This window comes from Cryptomeria japonica, chromosome 8 (genome assembly GCF_030272615.1).
Source record: "Cryptomeria japonica chromosome 8, Sugi_1.0, whole genome shotgun sequence".
NCBI classification, from domain to species: domain Eukaryota; kingdom Viridiplantae; phylum Streptophyta; class Pinopsida; order Cupressales; family Cupressaceae; genus Cryptomeria; species Cryptomeria japonica.
The window spans coordinates 240,183,405-240,203,983 of record NC_081412.1 but is presented as its reverse complement, the minus strand read 5'-3'; the positions used below and the strand labels follow the sequence as shown (position 1 = coordinate 240,203,983).

Here is a 20,579-nt window from a genome sequence, read left to right as displayed (position 1 = left end):
TCTTACAAGGCAAAAATAATCAATTAATACCAAGCGCTAAATTTAAATGCCATTAATTAAATATCGATTTTCCTAGCATTTAAATAAATTCAAAAATGCGTTTGAGCGCCAAAATTTTAAAAAACATGGAAAATATGTACCTCATCGCCCTGGTCCCTGACTAAGGGACAGGAGCGATCCATCACTTGGTCTTGATTTTTGCACTTTGACGTTCAAAGCCTTTAACCTCACGTTGGAATTGGCATTTTCGCTAGGATTTTCAAACTTGAGTGACTTGTCTTGCAAATAAATGTCCCTTAGATGTGATATCGCCCTGGTCCCTTGAAGAGGGACAGGAGCGATTTTGCTCTTGTGGGCCTCATTTCACTTCATCACCTTCGAAAATTATATCCAACGGATTCGCAATGCCTTCTTTCATTCATTCATGCCTTGAGATCGGTTGAAATTTGGCGAGAAAATCATCTACAACAAAAATCGCTCTGGTCCCTTCCTGAGGGACAGGAGCGAACTTAAGCATTTTGGTCCTTTGTTGACGTTTGATAATCTTCAATTTGTCTTCAACGGGTTCGATTGACCTCCTTTCTTGCCTTCGAACATAAAATTTGCTTGATCTTTGCCCAGATCGTACCTTATGAAGAATTTCGCTCTGGTCCTTCAGTGAGGGACAGGAGCGAATTTGACCCTCTAGGCAAAAACTTCATCATTTCGTTGTTTTTGATCAAGTCTGGATGTTCTATCATGCTCATTTCGTCCTTCACCATGCCTTTGATGTCTCGATTCGTCCGAACAAGGTCAGGAATGGCTCAACTAATCATTTTCGCTCTGGTCCCTTGGTGAGGGACACGAGCGATTCGCCTTGGTCCCTTGGAGAGGGACAGGAGCGCTTTTTCGCTGTGGACCCTTGGAGAAGGACATGAGCGAAATTTGACTTTTCGCACTCTCAATCAGGACAATTTTAATGGAATATAACATTAAAGTATAAGTGACATTTCCTTCTATGTTTCTTCTTTCTTATACTTTAAGTTATATTCCATATATACTTTCAGGATGTTTGAGAGTGGTTTCAGACCTCCAGGAGTTATATTGCAAAATCTAGTTTTTGGAGGTTTTTTCAGTTTCCAGACTTAGTCAAATTCAGGATCAGGGCATTCCAGACTTAGCCAAATTTCAGGATCAGGACCTCACTCAGGCCGGACTTGCTATCCTATGTGATCCCCTGGGCGACGCTTCAAGTTATATTCATTTGATAAAATGCACCTCTCTGGACCTTTTCACATCGTCAAGACGTTTAAAATCCTGCAAGGACAAAGCAAAATTGGATTTGTAGCTCCGGTCCTTTACTGAGGGACAGGAGCGATTTAGGCAATTAGCACTGTTATGGACGTCCCAAAAATCTTCAATTTATATTCAACGCATTTATCTCATGTTTTTCCTTGTTTTTGAACGTAAACTTGCCTTGACCTTTGTCTGGATTTTGCATAATGAAGGAAATCGCTCTGGTCCCTGGGAGAGGGACGAGAGCTACAAGGTACCTCGCCCTGGTCCCTTGGAGAGGGACAGGAGCGATTTGGTCAATATAGGTCATTCTCCTTCGTTTTTGCATATCAAATTATATTCATTTGGCAAAGTATCTTCCTTCGGACGTCCTCAAATCATTAAACTTTCAAAATCTTGCAAGGACAAGACGAAATTTGAATTGTAGCTCCGGTCCTTCACTGAGGGACAGGAGCGATTTTCCTCCTGGAGGCATTTCTGTGCTCATGAAAATCTTCAATTTATATTCAATGGAAAGATCTCGCCGTTCTCCATCACTTCAAACGTAAAATTTGTCTGGACTCTGCAAGAATGATGAGATATTTGAGATTGAGCTCCTGTCCTTCACTGAGGGACAGGAGCGATTTTGCTCCTACAGGCCAAAATAACATGATTTTACACATTTTAACACTTCACAAAGCGAAAACAAATCATTAGAGATGCCTAGGATCAAAAATCAAAAAAGTCAAAATTTGGTCAAAATTACTCAATTGGACAAAATTCATGTTTCATCATCAACACTTAGACAAATTTAGACTCTGCGTCAACATTCCAATTGAAAATTAGACCATTCTGGCGAATTCATTGCATTCAAAATTTGCATTCTAGAAAAGGAAATTCAAAAAGCTCCCAAAACCGACTGGATTTTGGTCCGAAAAGACGGTAATTAGAACCCGAAGGCTTGACCCTAAATCCAGACAACTAACAAACTAACAAAACCCTAGAAAAAGCAAAGCGAAAACGAACAAAATGAGCAAAAAAAACATGGGTCCCCATTTGCAATGGGGCGATGTGTGAAAACGTCACAACAGGTCTCAATCCCACCCTAGGCAAACTTGTATTAAGCAGGGCTACGCTCAAAATGTGCTCATCATTGTTGTGCAAGTATACCTTCTAGATACGGTCAAGGCATTGAGTAGGGTTGCCCTTAGAATGTTCTCCACATGTTTTGCATGATTCAAGCTCGCTCCTCATTATTGGTGCATATCCCTATTCATATTGTGTAGATGACCCTCCTAAATCCCACCCATGAGAAGAAGTGGATAAGCTTTGGCTATGTAGAGCTTAACCCCCCTTGAGCATGTATAAAGTTGTGCATTTAACCCTTCCAAACCCGCTATGCAAGCCTGGGGTTGATTTGCATCCAAGGGGGATGATGAATGGATGAACTCAACATGGTGTGATATCGACTTATGCAAATGCACTTAGCAAATGTGCTATGCAAGAGCATCCTTCACATGCGCCCAAGGAAGGAGCTAGTTTAATGAAGATCAGTCTTGAGGGGAAAACAGTGATGAGGGTTAAAACTTCCCCAAGGCATGGATTTTTCAACTCCTAAAATGCGCTCCTAAGGTTGGATTTTTGTAAGGTCACCCCTCATTAGTGCTCATGTTATGCAGATGTACCCTCTAAATGTACTCAAGGACGGAGAGTGGGGGATGTATTACGTTCAATTTTTGTGCACCTTGATGCCTCAAACGCACCCAACATTCATCTTATTGTGCAAAAGACCCTTTCAAGTGAGCTCCATTTCAAAGATTTTTACAGCTTAATCCTTGAATCCTGCTCATCATTGCTTGTGTAGACAAGGGTCTTAAACCCGCTCTAGCGCCTTACATTTGTGCACAATAACCACTGAATCCCGCTCTTCCTTTGTGCATGTGTGCTTGCCAAACCCACTCCACATGCACTACATTATGCAAGTCAACTTCTAATATGCACTCTTCCCACTCTTGTGCAAAGGTATGTATGAAATGCATCCTGCAGAATGGAGATAATCAGACCTGCAATCAGTCCTAAAAACAAAAAGATCAGACCTACAATCAGTCCTAAAAACATAAAGATCGGACCTGCAGGGATTGAAGCAAACCTAAATCAGGCCCAAGGGTACGAAACTCAGACCTAAGGACATAAAAATCAGACTTAGAATCCTGGAGCTAAGACATAAAACCTAAATCAGACCTAATCCTTATTTGAAGACCAGGCATAATAATCAGAGCAGAGCAAAACAAGGTTTTGAGGTTTGAATTGAGTTGGTCGGGGGTTGATCAACCTTGTATTTATATGCCTTCAAGAGCAAAGAAGCAAACCAGCCAACCTAGGGTGAGAGGAAAAAGCAATCAAATAATCTTTCAAACGTGTGAATGCAACCTTTCAAGTAAACCCTAGCCGACTTGTTTTCGAGCATATGTAATCAGCAAATGCGCTTGGCATTGTGCATTAGACCTACTTAAACCCACTCAATAAAGAAAAGCCCTAAGTCGGCCTTCCCTAAAAGGGGAAATTCAAAATTTTAAATGACAAAATTGAAATCTAAGGCAGCCGACTTCAATCTGTATCTAATTAATTTAATGTGCAAGTCAGCTAAGGGGAAGTGTGGATTCAAGGTTGTGAAAGAGGATATAAAATGAGGATCTAGACTTTCATTTCAACCATCAATCAATTCAAGGCCCAATGAGAAGATCAGACCTGCAATTAGAGAGCAGAAATTGGATTTATAGCAGGAAAAGGGGTACGAATTCCAGACAAGAAATGATGTAAATCAGAGGTCAATACGAGTAAATCAGACTGATGGATAAATTGATTTTCATTAATCTTGATGTATTCTTATTTGTGTTATCCTTTCATTCATGATGTGTTTGCTTTCTTTGCAGGTTTTGAGGTCAAGGAGGGGGCCGGCATATTCAAGGCTTAGTAGGGTGCGAATTGAAGGAAGGACTTCAAAGAAATCAGACCCTACAGGATGGAAGTAAGAGAGGGAGATTCATGTGAAGAGGGAAGACTTCATAAGAGTACATGAGTCACGATGGAGACTATCACAGCATCAAGTCTTCTAAGCTATAGAAAATGAACATTAGAACTTCATTGCGAGGGAATGCCTCAACCAAGTGGGTGGAGTAAGCAACATCATGATAAAGGAAGCCTCAACAATGCTAAGGATGAATGTCAAAGACATCAATTCCAAGGCAAATCAAGATCAAGGCAAGGACTTCAAAGTATTATACAACACCACAAGGGGATCGAATTACAAACACCAAGGTATTCAAGGCATAGCAATGATATAAGGAAAATTTTGCAAATAGGAAATCCAAGATTCAAAGCCAATACAGGGTGGTGTTCGCAATCAAGTACATCAAGCATAGGCAAGATATTCAAGTCTAGTGAAGACATTGTGAAAGTCAAGATCAAGTTACTTGTTACATGGTTTCTTGTTACTTCTCAAGTTTAGATAAAGTTCATTGATTATAATGGAGAAGTGTAATGATGATGTGATGGAATTCCTGTTCATACCCTTCTGTGGTTTGCTGATTGTAAGCTATGGTGCAAAGTTAGCCTGAACTTTGTTAAGCATTGGCTCAATTGTAGATATTTACTTGAACTGCACCAGTATTGGGTGTTTGAATGAATATTCATAGTATGAAAACCCTTCATTATCCCTTGGAGATTGCATCAGTTTTGTGTAGTTGTTTTTGCATGGCAAAGCAAGGCTTGATTATGGAATCCGTCTATTAAAGCATCATCCTTTATTGTAGTTGTTTTTGCATGGCAAAGCAAGGCTTGATTATGGAATCCATCTATTAAAGCATCATCCTTTATTGTCATTGTCCAAGCGAGTTTAGTAAGATTCCACATTCCAGCAGTGTTTATAAATATAAGTCCCCTTGTGATTCCAACAATATCACATCATATTCACTTTGTTTATCTTGAGCATAAATGTAAAGTCCCCTTCTCTGTAGTGATTAGTTCTGTTGGCCGTTAGCCTAGTTCGAAGGCTCGTAGGCTAGTCGGGAGCGGAAATTAGGGTTTCCTATTTTCTAGGAGGATTCTTTGGTGTTTTCAGGGGGTATATGTGGGAGTTTGACAGTTTGGATTCTATATTTCTTCTGGGTTTTCAGAGAGCTTCAGTATGGTTCGACATGCATCTGCATCGGGTGACTTTTTCCAGACTTGCAATTTTTAGTAAGTGCAACAGCTGCTTAGAATGTGGTTAAAATCACTTTGGAAATACTTACTATTTTTAGTAATTTTATTTTTAGCAGGATGTCAGTAGGCCTGTTCAGATGGCTATTTCCAGCAAGTCAGTTTGAGCCTTCCAGCATTTTTTGTCTTGGCAAGGATTTTGTAGCTCAACTCAATGGCTATTTCTGGCAGTATTATTTTGGCAGGATCTTGTATTCACTCAAATGACTATTTTTAGCAGTTCAGTTCAAAGCCCCAACTCAGTTTAGTTTTGGTGACTTCCAGCACTTTAGTCTCTGACTCAATTTGACAGTAATCAGTATTTGAGGAGAAGGTATTTTTAATATATTAATACGTTAGGTATGAGGTATTAATATTTGATTATTTTACGCCCGGATAGGTAGCAGAGTTGGCTTGGACCATGGGTTTTCTCCCCATAGGTCTCGGGTTCGACTCTGAGGCTTGGATTCAACCGATGGGCTTGGCTAACGGGCTGCTTAGCTCATCTCCAGGGACTAGTCTCGCCTCAACTCGCCCCATAATGGGAAACCAGTGTCGCTGGGCTATGTCGCGGGGATACCCTGGGTGACTAAAAAAAAATATTTGATCATTTTATGGATGCACAACTTAGGAAGGGAGAAAATATTAATTTTATCCTAAGTCTATTTGGGCAAAATTTGCATATGACTTCAAGGGGGCCGTCATGGTGTTAATAATTAAATTATAACTCAAGGCAAATGGGGCAATTTTCTAAGTATATTGCCTTAGTAATATTTTTTATTTGGAAGTCATAGTTGGGCGCCCACTTTACACTTTATTTTATGACACTTATATTTATTAAAAAGGGCGATTTTGGGTGAATGTGAATTGGGCAAACTTGTGCGAGGAAAAGAAATGAAATGCAATGCCAAATGTGGATGAAATGGAATGGCATTTGGTTTGGGCGTATTTGGAGTGCATTTCAATTTGAATTTGGTTGGCAAAAAGTTATAAATAAGTGACTTGGGCTCTCATTTTGATATCTCAGACAATTTACACCGTTATGCTGTCGGATTGACTCCAGAAAATCTTTGAGGGTGAATAACTCCTAGGGCTCTTGACAGACTTTGAGTGTGAGACATGACTCCTAGCTGTGGTTGGATCTTCTGAATGTGTGGTTCGATTTTAGTGTGCATTTTCAAATTTCCAATGTGGTGTGATTTTCATTGTGGTGTGGATTTCAGTGTTGCTGGTTTTTGGTGTGGCTGAAGCGAAGATTCGACCGTATCTCCCTACCTGTGCAATCAATTATTCTGGGTAATAGCTCGTTGGAAGCATATCTGGAGGGCGATGATTCATCTACCTTGGCGTTTCTTTTGGTGTGCTTGCTGAGTTTTGGTTGCAAATCGTAATTCTGCTGCTGGTCGTACCATTCCTGGGCTGCCTTGGGTTGTGTGCCATCTGTTTGTGGTGTTCATAGTGCAGGTTTGGAGTTCTTGTTGCATCGCTTCAGTTTTAGTTTTCATTTGCTTTTGTTTTCGTGTCATTCGGAGTTGTTTTGGGTGAGTTATGAGCATATTAGTGAATTTGGTAGTGGCTGATTTCTGCGTGATATGCAGACAGCAGATTGTAATTTCAGTTTAGTGGTTATTGGTGTGTTATTTCTTTGTGGGTGGGTTTGAGTTTGTCTATTGTGATAAGTTTGAATATATTCAATAGTATTAGACAACATAATCTCTCCTTCCTACGCATTACATCTCTTATTTGTAAGGCTAGTTAGTAGTATTAACAGCCACTTCTGGATTGTAAAGCATACCCCGCTGAAAAGTGGAAGATGCTGGCTTGCCGCCTACATTTGATATTTGGTAATTATGTCCTCCCGTTGCATAAGCGGTAGAGTGATATTATGTTTGTAATAGTCCTCCCACTGAAATATTGCGGTAAAGTGATTTGTGCTTGGTTTTGTCATTGTTCTCCTTGGCTAGTTTACCGCCAAGTGATTTTTAATATTCTCCATATCCCACTGAAAAGTGGAAGGGGTTGGCTTGCCGCCCAAGCATTGTATTATTTCCAATTATTTGAATCTAACGATCCCCTCAACACCATATACTTTCACCTTCCCATATTGGGCACTTGGTGATCAGAAAGTGGAAGGGTTACGATTTCAGCATTATTGTATCTTGATTTCCTAACCTTAACGGGTTCTTGTTGTGATTGTAACTGGAAATAAATTGAAAAAATTATGGGGATACTACAATAAAGTCGATTGTTCGCATTGTAAACCTTGGAGTCATCTCATTTGATCACATCATATAGCATAAGAGGTTTCTTTGTTCAAGAGAGGATAGAATACTTACTATTTTTTTCTGTGTTCAAGGTATCCTAAAAAACACATCTATAGTTCCTACTAGGGACATTACAAATTGAAAAAGACTTAGTTGAAAAGGTAATTGATCAATGTGAGAAGAAGCTAAAACCTTTCTTGGTCAAGGAGGAGCAGGCGGATGAAGGGAATTCATAGAAGAACATTTGGGTGAAGAAGGTGCCTTGACACACAAGGAATGTGTAACAGAGCCTCAATATGACCTCTTAGACATGCATGTAACTACTGCTAATAAGATGGTCTATGTGGAACAATACAAAACAGCAACCTTGATTACAAGTTCCAAATTATCTCGTGCTGCTTCAGAGACTATGGACCTTCTAGATGATACAAGTACAAATTTTGCGACAATTGAGATCACTAATGAACCCTCAGAGGGAAAGCATGTTGAAGGAAAATATGTTGAGGTCTCTGAATCAGCCAATGATGATGATCTCTTATCACATTCCTATGATGTTAGTCTAGATGGATGTTGCTTGGATATCCAACAAAGCCAATGGAAAGAAGTGACCATGATAGTTTCAATCTTTGTGACTTGGAGAGTGATTTATTCAAAGAGACAACCACTCACGAGGAGCACAATGAACATATTTTCTTTGAACAAAGAAACCAGCCCTAAGTCCTTTGAACCCAACTGTGTTGGCACCTAAATATGATGAAGAACCTATGTGGGATGAATTTCCTTTTGGCACCTAAATATGCAAAGAGGATGACATTGAGGAAGCAGATTTTGTGAGATTTGATTTTGAAAACAAATCAGAATAATGATTGCATGAATCTGATTTTGGCCAAAGTCTTAGCGACCTTGTTGATTTGGATCTACATCCTAATGTTGAGCATTTCCATCAAGATGGTAATGGAGAGGCACAAGAGATTTGGGACAGCCATGGAGATAGAACTGAAAGCTATGGATAAGATTCTGATTTTTGCATGCATTATAACAGAAGTTCATTTAACTTGCATAATCTTGATATTTATGAGGGAAGATAGAAGAATCAATTATTGGTATATGCTGAAAATGAAGTGCACACGTTATCTGGGTTGGATGACACAAAAATTCCTCTTGAAAATTGCATCCACAAGACGCCAAGAAATCAGTATGAGCAAATTATTCCCCTTGCTGATTTGCAAATGATTTAAGTGCACAATGGAAGAAATGAAATCATCCCTTTTGCATATAATTCATGATAGAGATCTGGCCACCAAAATTGCAGATGAGGCATTATCTCTGTCCAGGGGGACAATGGGAGAGGTTAGTAAGCTCACCATTGAGCTTAATTCCACGAAGCTTGCTTCAAAGAATGTCCCAAACGGCACTTCTTGAAGCAGAAGAACAACTTTATGAGGCAAAACAATTCAAGGAGCAAAAGAACAAAGAAAGGGCCAAGGAGATCAAGCAGGTAATTGAAGAACTTGATTGCATTCAAGAGGTTTATGATTTGGTCCATTGTTCCAAAAATTTAGGAAAGAAAAGTTTGGATCACCAGGAGGATTGGTTTGAGTTTGGGGATGACTCTTCTTTTTTCTGATAACCCATTGTTTGAGATGAGTGCTGATATGTCATTTGATAACCCACTCTTTCAGTTGGATGATGGAGCCACTCTCCAGTTTCAGTGTTGTGATTGGAGATAATCAAAGGATTTGGGACCTAGGTGAAGATTTCAGCTATGGGGTGTTGACTCAAAATTAGAGTTGTGGACAAATTTTCATAGTTGGTATCGCTGTCCTCTTTCCAATCAGCCTACATGGAACTTCAGTTCTTTGCACACGGGTGAATTGGTATGCAATTCCAGACCAACAGTGGAGTATTTTGTGGTTAGGGTTATTTGATAGAGGTGATTTGATCATAGAAATCTTTCCAGCCATTTTTATACTCACATCTCCTATGTTTTCAAAGGTATTTCATATTGATAGATGTGACCCTTGCATTTCTGCACTAATCATGGCAACATTATTTGATGAGGATATAGATTTTGAGCCCTTGTAGACTTTATGGCAGCCACTTATGGGAGTTTTTCCAAATATAATTCAGTTATTTTTTGCTTCCACCTTGGTGAGTGATGGTTATTGCAGCCATTCCATTATGCTAGTATATATATATATATATATATATATATATATATATATATATATATATATATATATATATATATATATATATATATATATATATTCAGACAATACTTTGATGATTATAATTGGTTGGTGTGCTCGGCATCATCCTTTTGACACCTGAAGATTAAGGGTCAATGTGGTGTTATCAACTTATGATAGTAGAGGCATTTCCAGGATAGCTAATTTCAGGATTGATGGTGTTGTTATCCTCTATACCAGCCACTGGTTAGGGACTGACTTGCATCACTTCTAGGACACCACAAGAAGATATGTTGAGGATTATGTTTTTGGGTTGATGAGATTAGTTTTACTATTGCCTAGGATCGTGTTGGGCAGAGGGATTGCAGTTGTGGACCTTACTATGATGCTTTGGCATCTTTCATGGTATAATTTTCTGCCCTCGCAGGGATTTCAGACCAAGTTTTGAAGATGGACACATTATTGGGTTACAAGAGAGGAGAGAGTAGATTTGGCACAATGGATCCTAGGATCATATTTAGTATCAGTTTGGATTAGTTTCGTGATTTTAGGGCTGAGTTGGCATTGCTTGAGGACAAGCAATCTTTGAGAAGGGAGGACTGTAATGAACCTATTTTTGGGTTCTCTTGCATTCAAGTGGGCACTGACCATCTAGGTGTGTGTCAACCTTATCAGAGAGGTTATTTGATGTTACTAGTGAGCACACATGGTCTAAAGAACTCATATGACACTTTTTGAGATGATTTTCAACTTCTGGTGTGCTCTCCAAGATTCTTGAGAGAGCATCTATTTATAGTAAGTCAATTAGTTGGGCTTGATTCTCATTATTCAGCATCAACATTACCTTAGTGTAATTAGATTTTGATTTCGATGTTTTCGGACAGCTTCCGCAAATCAAGTATATTAATGGCTTAAATTTAATTATTTTACTAAGTTTTCTTAATATTATTTAAATTATTTAAAAAGCACCTTAGTGCTATTGCTCGTTGGAAGCAGGATGAAAAAAAATTAAATCATGGACAGATAAAACAGGACCTTACATATTAAAATTGTCATTATTTTAATAAAAAGTTCGTTTGGAGCCAAAAGGGAGCGTTTTAATTAAAAAGTGATTTTAAAATTAAGTCTTCTAGAAAGTTCCCAGAAATATCATAAAAGGAAGTTTGGAGAGCTCGTTTGGGATTATGCAAACTATTTGATTTCTCTCTAATGAAACCCTTATGGTTTGGCGATTGAACCTGGTTCATCTCACCCTTCTTAAGGACAAAAAACCTCTTGAAGAAGATTAGCCATGGCGGTGAAAAATCCTCCCTCGTTAATGCAGTGTGGCTCATTCAAAGTTGCAGCTGGTGTGTGAAAAGGATTTTGCAGGTGAACATAAGGATTGTTGGAACATTTTGGAGTTGAAGGATTATCAATTGCATAGTTTTGTTAGGTTTGCAAGTACAGTTTGATTAAGGTTTTCAAGTCATTGATAAATTATTATGTTGTTGATGCAAGTGGAAAACAAAGCAGAAATAATTTACAGTGTCATGTGTGCAGGTGAAGAGTAGAAAATTATTTATGTGAAGTGTGTGCTGTGACAGAAAAGAATTTAAGATATTTTAATTAAGGCTAAAATCCTAGCTGCAACGCCCTCTCTAGCTCATGTACATGTTGAAGAGTGGGTCAATTTGTGTTGAAGGCTCAAGAAACAAGGGAGGGGATACACTATGTCCAAAAGAAGACCATCCAATGCTTGCAAGGACGGTCAATATTGGCGCAACATTATAAAGGAAGTCATAACAATTAACTAAGGATCCATAACAAGTGTTGGGTCAAAGGAAGGTGACGTGGCTATTCCAAATTGCAGTAAAGAGTTAAAAAAATTCATAGAAGGCTTAAGAAATCTTTGAAGACTCCAGCGCAGTCTTTGGTGCCTATAAACAACAGGTTAAAGTGTTGAGATTTTTGTTTGGGTTTTTGGAGGCCACCACTCACTTGAGCTTGCGGGATTTTCACATAAAAGATGAGCACAAAAGCCAGGTCAAACTATGAGACCCAGTGATTGTAGATAATATTTCAGTTTGAAGGGATTAAACCAGCAATAAGCACCTAGTGACTAGAGAATTTTCGGAGTTGTTTTCTTGGGGCAGTGCACTAACTCAACCCTGGTTGTTCATAGCACATTGATTCCAACCCATCAAATTTTAGTTTGCGAATTTAGCTATCAGCACTAGAGGGGAACCATACCTGCTGAGGTCAGCAAAAAGATGACATTTTAATTAATTTTCTGATTTTTTTCCAGCAGTATGAATGAGGTTAGCAAATAATTTTTTGAGCATTAAATTTTTGTATAAAGGTTTGATTTAGCAACTTTTTTTCAGTAGTAGACTCAATGATGAACATAAATATCTGTTGATGCAATTCTCTGACTGAGACTTATGATGTTCTATCTGCTCTTAGTCATGAATCTTAGTCAAGTTATCAATTCACTTCTATTTATGCTAATACCACTAAACTCAAACCAGCAACCAACTACTAACATATTTGCAAACCGGAATCATATAATTAGCATGCAAGCAAACTGTTTGACATAATGCCTGTTAAATGATCTTGAAAGAAATTGCAAAAATATGGTTATAACAGGGGTGCTTCTTACAAATCCCTTCATATTCATAGGCATGTAAACTGTTTGATAAAATACCAGCTCAATAAACTTTGTGAAAAGGATAAAAATTTGTCATAGTACTTGGTAAGAGTCTTTACATCAATTTTCAACATTTTGAAATGAATAATGAAACAAATAATTGAAATGCTTATTGATGCTTGAATTAATATACAAATGGAATGGTTTGCACCCTTTAAGAGTATATTTGAATTGTTCATTCATAGCATCTAGAGCCATTCCTAGTACAAAATGGAAGAAAAGGATGAAGGAATCCTCCTCCCCATACCAATACCAGAATGGTTCTAGACTCTATTTTTGGTCCTAGTATTAATACATCCCAAGTAAATTGTAGATTGGCTCCTAACCGAAGAACATTTTGGAATGCCATTCCCATTTTCAGTCTAAGCAAGACATGTTGTCTCTAATGATGTAAGTGGACCGTATCCAGCAGACAGACTCTTCAACTGTAATGTCCCTTATGGATCCCCTCAAGATTTATGCCTATTATTGGATAGCTTATGTTGTCAACTCGTTTGCACAAATGGGTCTCTTGTGATTATAGCTTTGTGGATTTGATTGGAATAGTATAATTAAGAGAATGAAGCATATAAGTTCCACAATCCCTTAGGTATATCTCAAGTTAGATTGACCAATACTTGTTAATGAGAAATTTTAGATAATGATAGTATCAACCAAATACCCTTAATGTGTAGAAGTACAATAACTGATATGATATCCACCACTAGGATAAGGTCTTATGTGACCTTAGGAGATTGACTAAAATGTTAGATTCTCCCAAATAGGTTAGTTTGCCAAGTTGTAGTTTCAAAGACTGTTAGGAATTGTATAAACTAGTAATTGTTTGTATTTACTGGAGACCAATTTCTACAATACCTTGAAGGTATATGAATATGTTACTCTGATCTCAATTAGCACAATATTCTGATATATTGTGATTGGATTAATCTATAGAAGTCTTCATATAGATGAACACCCAGTTTTAATTAGTCAATTCTACCAATTAACAATAATGTCAACGACTTGTATAATCCTCCATATTTTTGAACTTAAAATAATTATTGATCTTCGGTTCACTCTGAATGCCTCTATCCCAGGCTGGATAACTGGTAGAAGGTATACACAGCAGGGGATCTTCAGAAGTATATGGAATAGTAGATCTTCAATATGACTGCATTTGGATCATAACCTGATGGCCTCTTCTGCATATGTTCTTTATAATCCTGTAAGTGTATGTTTGCTTACAATTAAATCTGCATGGAATATCTATCAACAGAATTGATTGGTCTCGCTGTCCTGGATTGCTGTTCTTATTTACAAAATGTTGTAATCATGCGATTTATCAATTAAAAGTGTTGTTTTGCTAATAATCATTCTTGCATTCATGTGTCCCTGCTCTTACAGATCTGCCACTCTATCTGAACACATAGTTGGAGTTTCATATTAGAATAAAATCATCCATGCTAGCTTGGAGAGCCACAATTTCCCTTTTGTATCTACCGAATGGACATGATGTGAGAAGTTGTATCTCACAATCAGTCATGTCCCTTGCAAACAACTTGGTTAATTATGCCCCTTCCCTTGATCGGGTCTCGTTCTTAACAACATTATTAATGAATTAATCAACCTTTGATCGATTTGTTCTAGTGATCAAATGGGGTTATTACAGTCTCCCCCCCTTGGAATTACTTGCCCACAAGAAATATTGAATCATTATGTCAATCCCCAGGTCCCAAATAAGCTTGTACAATGCTCCAACACATATTCCCCACTTTATGCCAATGCCACGGAACTCACAAAATTTGTTAAAGTCTTTCAAACTATGGAGCAATTCCATGTTATTTAATATATCCATCCTAGAAATTCTTGGGTCCCAAGGTCTATGATTCTGTTCAATCTCGTCACAGCATTCATGAAGAACTTCTTTTCTCAACTCAAAGAGTGGGTTGTCATAAGTTGCATTAGCTTCAACTTCAAACAAAGAGTTGTCGAAAATCTAAAAGTTATCCTTAGTTCCTAACTTAGACCCATCTATTTCAAAACTTTCATTATCTGATTTTCGCAGACAATGGTTCAAGTCATAGGTCACATCTATGTTGTCCAAATCCTTAATCTCATTCCTTCCTTTGTCTTCTTGCTCCTTGGGGTGTTTAGATACTTTATTCTATTTTTCTGCATATCGTAATTCTTGTTGAGCATATATCAATCAAGCTTCTCTTTGCTTGTATAGATCTACGGCCTCACGACTTCCAGCTGCTAATCTCTTCACAATCTCTTCATTTGGTGTATGAACCTTCAAGGCCTTCGACGTTAGGTGTTGAGAATTTTGACTAGGTAGATGGGTGTGCAGAATTCTTGATGCAATATTTAAATCACAATTCTTCGTTTGGAAACTCATCTCTTGTTTATCTAAGTGTCCATGCCTTTGCTAGATTTTCTTCAAGTTCTTTCTTGCTTGAGAAGGTATCATCTTGGCATGTTTAGCTTTCTCATTCCACCATTCACACAGTCATAGAGTCCTCTCCACATCTAAAACACTATCCATTAGTTTCCCTGGTTCTTTGCTTGCCATTGCATCCTCAAAGATTTTCCTCATCTGCTTGTCTTTATCATCTTCTGAATTTTGTGTTTTTGTTGACTCTTTTCCTTTTATTCTATCTTTTGCAACCCATAACTGTCTTTTCCCATCTTTCAATGTCACAGTTCTTTGTTTCTTTCCCTCAAAGTGATTAGAGATGTCACACAATCCATCTTCTGATTCACTGTTATTTGAAATACTACTCCTCTCGTCCATAACCATTGACTTATTAGTGGATGCCATGCACTCTTCAAAAGCTGAAGAAGAATTATGATCAACATCCTTACCTCAAAGTAGCTTCAAGGAATCTGATTTATCATCACTAGATTCAGTCCCTTCTACGTCATCCTCAACGCATGATCCTTGAGGTTTTGTCTCATAGTCCTCTTGGTTCAAAGCACTATTTTCATTTGTAATAGGAGCATATCAAGGTTTAGTTGTTTCCTTAGTTTTAAAAATATTGAAGACCATTTCCTCTTCTTGAATTTTCTGAAATGATGGCATGAGATTATGAGCAATTGTAGGCTCATTATTAGAACCATCTTTATTTGTGATGTTTGGATAGGTGATTGGGTTATCCATCAGTTTCTCTTTTCCAATCAGCCCTTCTGTAACTTTGAGTTCTTCTCCTGTGCATGAATTGTTCTTCCTACTATCATGATTTCTTGCACTAGAAGATCCTTTTTCATTTACCTTCGCTCTTCTTTTTAGCTCGGCACTTAACTCACCCCATTTGGCTAAATTCCTATCACTCCTTTGGATAGTACGTTTCAATCCCAACACCGGTTCCTCAATTGTCTTCATCTTCTACACTACCACAATTGATTTGAAATCAATTTTGAAGTCTTCCCAACATGCTGGCAAGATCACCAGCTATGATACCACTCTAATGTCTCTTGTGTCCTCTCAAGATTTTGGCCTATTATTGGATAGGTTATGTTGTCAACTTGTTTGCACAAATGAGTCTATTGTTATTATAGCTTTGTGGATTTGATTGGAATAGTATAAATAAAGAGAATGAAGCATACAAGTTCTGCAGTTCCTTAGGTATATCTCTAGTTAGATTGACCAATACTTGTTAGTGAGCAATCTTAGATAATGATAGTATCAACATAATACCCTTAATGTGTAGAAGAACAATAACTAATATGATATCCACCACTAGGATAAGGTCTTATATGACCTTAGGAAATTGACTGAAATGTTAGATTCTCCCCAACAGGTTAGTTTGCCAAGTTGTAGTTTCAAAGATTGTTAGGAATTCTATAAACTAGTGATTGGTGTATTTAATGGAGACCAGTTTCTATAATACCTTGAAGGTATATGAATATGCTAATCTTATCTCAATTAGCTCAATATTCTGATATATTATGATTGGATTAATCTAATTAAAAGTCTTCATATAGATGAACACACAGTTGTCATTAGTCAATTCTACCAATTAACAATAATGTCAACTACTTATATAATCATCCATATATTCAAACTTATAATAATTATCGATCTACGGTTCACTCCAAATGCTTCTATCCCAGACTGGATAGATGGTAGAAGATATACACAGCAGAGGATCTTCAGAAGTATATGGAAAAGTAGATCTTTAATATGACTGTGTTTGGATCATAACTTGATTGCCTCTTCTGCATATGTTCTTTGTAATCCTACAAGTGTATGTTTGCTTACAATTGGATCGGCTTGGAATATATGTCAATAGAATTGATTGGTCTCGCTGTCCTGGATCACTGTTCCTGTTCACAAAGTGTTGTACTCATGCGATTTATAGATTAAAGGTGTTGTTTCTGATAATAGTCATTCTTGCATTTATGCGTCCCTGCCCTTACAGATCTGCCACTCTATCTGAGCACATAGTTTGAGTTTCATATTAGAATAAAATCGTCCATGCTTGCTTGGAGAGGCACAATTTCCCTTTTGTATTTACCGAATGGACATGATGTGAGAAGTTGTGTCTCACAATCAGTCATGTCCCTTGCAAACAACTTGGTTAATTATTCCCCTTCCCTTAATCAGGTCTCATTCTTAACAACATTATTAATGAATTAATCAGCCTTTGATCGATTTGTTCTAGTGATCGAATGAGGTTATTACATCAACATAAAAAAACAAAAATAGAAACAATAATAAAGCAAAAAGTAAAAGAATTATTAGTAGGGTTCTGTTATTTTGTGTTTGTTTTAACCTATAGTTATATTGTGTTTAGTTTTGTTAATATTTATCATAGTTTTCATTTTCTTATGTACAGAGGTATTGAACATGTTATCCTAAAAAATCATCCAATTCCATACCTGAATTTGTACCAAGGTGATGTAGATTAAGATGACTCAAATAGATGTTTCGCTATTTGTAATATAATGTTTGTCATAGTTAGGTAGGTATGATAACATGTGATTTATCAACTTAACAAAATTCAGTAAAGTGTTCCCAATCTGAAAATATGCAATAGAATTTTTTTAAGGAGTGTTTTTCATGCTTAGTAAGAATAAGTATACTGCAGTACCTCACTATTTTAACTTTTAACTGCATATCATTGTGTTGGGGTTTGAATGCTTTGTGGCATTAAATCTTATCTTTTTATCTTTCAACCCACCCAACCATCATCGTTGTTGGCATATAAGATTAAATTTCATGGTTATTCAATAAATTAGTCACAAAGAAATGTCAACAACCACATGCATTTCCACGTACTTAAGACGTGATTCGTGGCCAACCTTATAAAACCAAAGTGACCAAACCATCTAACACTCCAAGCTACACTTCAGTGATTTATATGATAACATTGATAATAATCTACAACAAACTCCACCATATATGTGGCTTTGAAATAATCATAATGACTTCTAGCTTTAAAAATCAGTACAAGGTTCCTGGCAGTAATTCCAGTGTAACCCAAATTATCCTATCTTTAAATTCATTTTGCCAATAGTATGGCTCTGGATTGAAGATGTTTAATTGGTAAGTCTGAGAGATGTTGAACTTACCTGTATCAAAACGTACTAAGCGACTCGGCTTTCCGAGGTACGTTGAAAACCAATTGGCTGCATTTTCCCCCTGATCAAATGCTGAGCCACACCATTCCCACACTGAAATATTATCTATCCTTTGAAATGTATCCTGGAAAAGAGGAATCTGTAAAGGATACATGTCTGGTGCCTTAACAGCTGCCAAACAAAGTAAACATAAGAAAACCATTTTTGATGATATAAATTCATACCTAGCACATTACTAATCAACAAGAATCATCAATACCAATATCACAAATGAGACATTGAAGTCTGTATTGGCATTCCTAACATTAAAATCCAATTTAGTGGCATAAAGAAATATATGATTGAAAGCAATACAAATTTATAATATGCATCTTTCTCGTAAAAGACTTCAATATCTGAAAAACTGTAAGAAACTGTAATCTCTTTAAGATTGTCACCTATCAAAAACTGGCATGGTATTTGGACCTACAGAACCATTTCTAAAAATAATTCAGTGTTGTGGCCTCTATAATTACCCTCCAGCAATGATATGATATGAACACCCATGTAATCAGGTTTGGCAATGGTTTGAATCCATAGAATTATGATAGGACATGCACTTCAAACTCTCTACCACCACTGATGGAGTACCAAACATGATTTTGTTCCTGTTTCACTTTAAGAAGGGACTTCATTGAGTACCTAAGTTTATTTGAATAAAAAAATTATTTTTGGTTTGAAAATTTTTGTTCTAATACACTCTACTTGGAGGGAAACAATAATGTCCCCATACATCATAGTTTCAGAAAACTTCCTCAGGTTTGAGATCATTGTAAATTGTACTAAATGCATGAATAAGTACAGCTTTCATCTATCATTTTACCTCATACTTAAGCAAATTTGTTTGAAGATGATTAGCATTAACATCCCAAGGAATTTCCCATAAGGTCCACAAAGTCATCAACAATGAAAATTGTGAACTTTAACCAAGAGATGGTCTCTTGATTAGGTATCAATAGAGTCCATTTTAATGTACTTGCAAAGAAGCCAAAAGTCCCTCTTGTAAATGATATTCAAATTTATGTTCAAGTCTGAAGTTATATATATTATTAATATTCTTTACTGATATTTTCTGTTTCTTATGTCACAGGTTGCTGAAGATAACATTAATTATTTTGATGCTTCTACAGCACTTCATTGACATATACTTATAGTCTATGCTCACCGATCAAGGCATGCCTTGATCGGTCATGTCTTCTAACATGCCCTATCAAGACATGTCTTGATCGGTGCATAGGCACCGCTTCAGTTAATATTACCACATTAACATGTGTTATACCGATAACTATCAGTCACATCATTTATCCTTTATCGTGTGTTATACCGATAACTATCGGTCACGTCATTTACCATATTAACATGTTTATACCGATAACCATTAATAATCGGGGCACATCAAGTAATATAGTCATTTGATAAATGATCGGGATAAGTCAAATATAATCATCAGATAAATGATCGGTATTAACATGCGATTAGGATGATAACTATTATAGTTATCAAATGATAGCATCAATCGATGCTATCATATGATAGCTATGATAGTTATAAGTCTGGTCTGATCACAACATGAGTAATATTATCGATTATGCATATAGGATGATTAAAACAAGTTCATTTATTTAATCATGAGGTCTATAATTATTTGTAGTTATATCGATAAGGTAGATGATTGAATGAGAGATAAATGAAGTCTCTCATTCAATCATTTATCTTACCAAAGCTACTAAGTTTCAACACTCCCTCTTAGCTAGGGAAGATAACTAGAGACCTATGAAAATAAGCATCATATTTCTCATAATAAAATGTATTACACGACTACATAATACAAAGGATCATATCACATACGCTCCTGACATGATGCATCACGTAATGAGTGACACAAGAATATATCACATCATCTCGTGATAAAGATATCACATAACACGTGATATCAGTATCACATAACACGCGATACCTTGGATATAAAATACTTGAGAATGTTGAATTCCCTTATATCCAGGTTATGGCATGTCCATTGACATTATGTCACATAATGTCTACCATAACATATCATGGCACATCCATGAGTCAGAGTGATATCAAGTCAGCATGATATCAACATTACAAGATCGTCACCTCATAATGTTTAATACAAGTGTTCATAGTCTAAAAGATCGTCACCTTTTAGAATTGTACACAGGGGGTGGAGCCCATAAAGTCATAACACGACAAAAGAAGTTTTACACGTTAAACATCTCATATATTAGTATAGATTACAAAAAATGATTATAACTCAATCATACCAAGACCTTTTTTGAATTGTTCAACTTTTACTCTGGCTAGAGGTTTGGTCAGTAT

The 20,579-nt window shown here is 36.9% G+C and overlaps 1 protein-coding gene across 3 annotated transcripts in view; it reads right to left on the bottom strand.

Annotated features, from left to right (window-relative positions):
- The window catches only part of LOC131033219 (uncharacterized), a 223,353-nt gene that overhangs the window by 117,698 nt on the left and 85,076 nt on the right, over positions 1–20,579 (bottom strand). For all 3 annotated transcript variants that reach the window (XM_057964384.2, XM_057964383.2, XM_057964382.2), the window contains one exon: positions 18,192–18,371. In XM_057964384.2, coding sequence (XP_057820367.2) covers positions 18,192–18,371 — 180 coding nt within the window. The remainder of the gene's footprint in view (positions 1–18,191; positions 18,372–20,579) is intronic.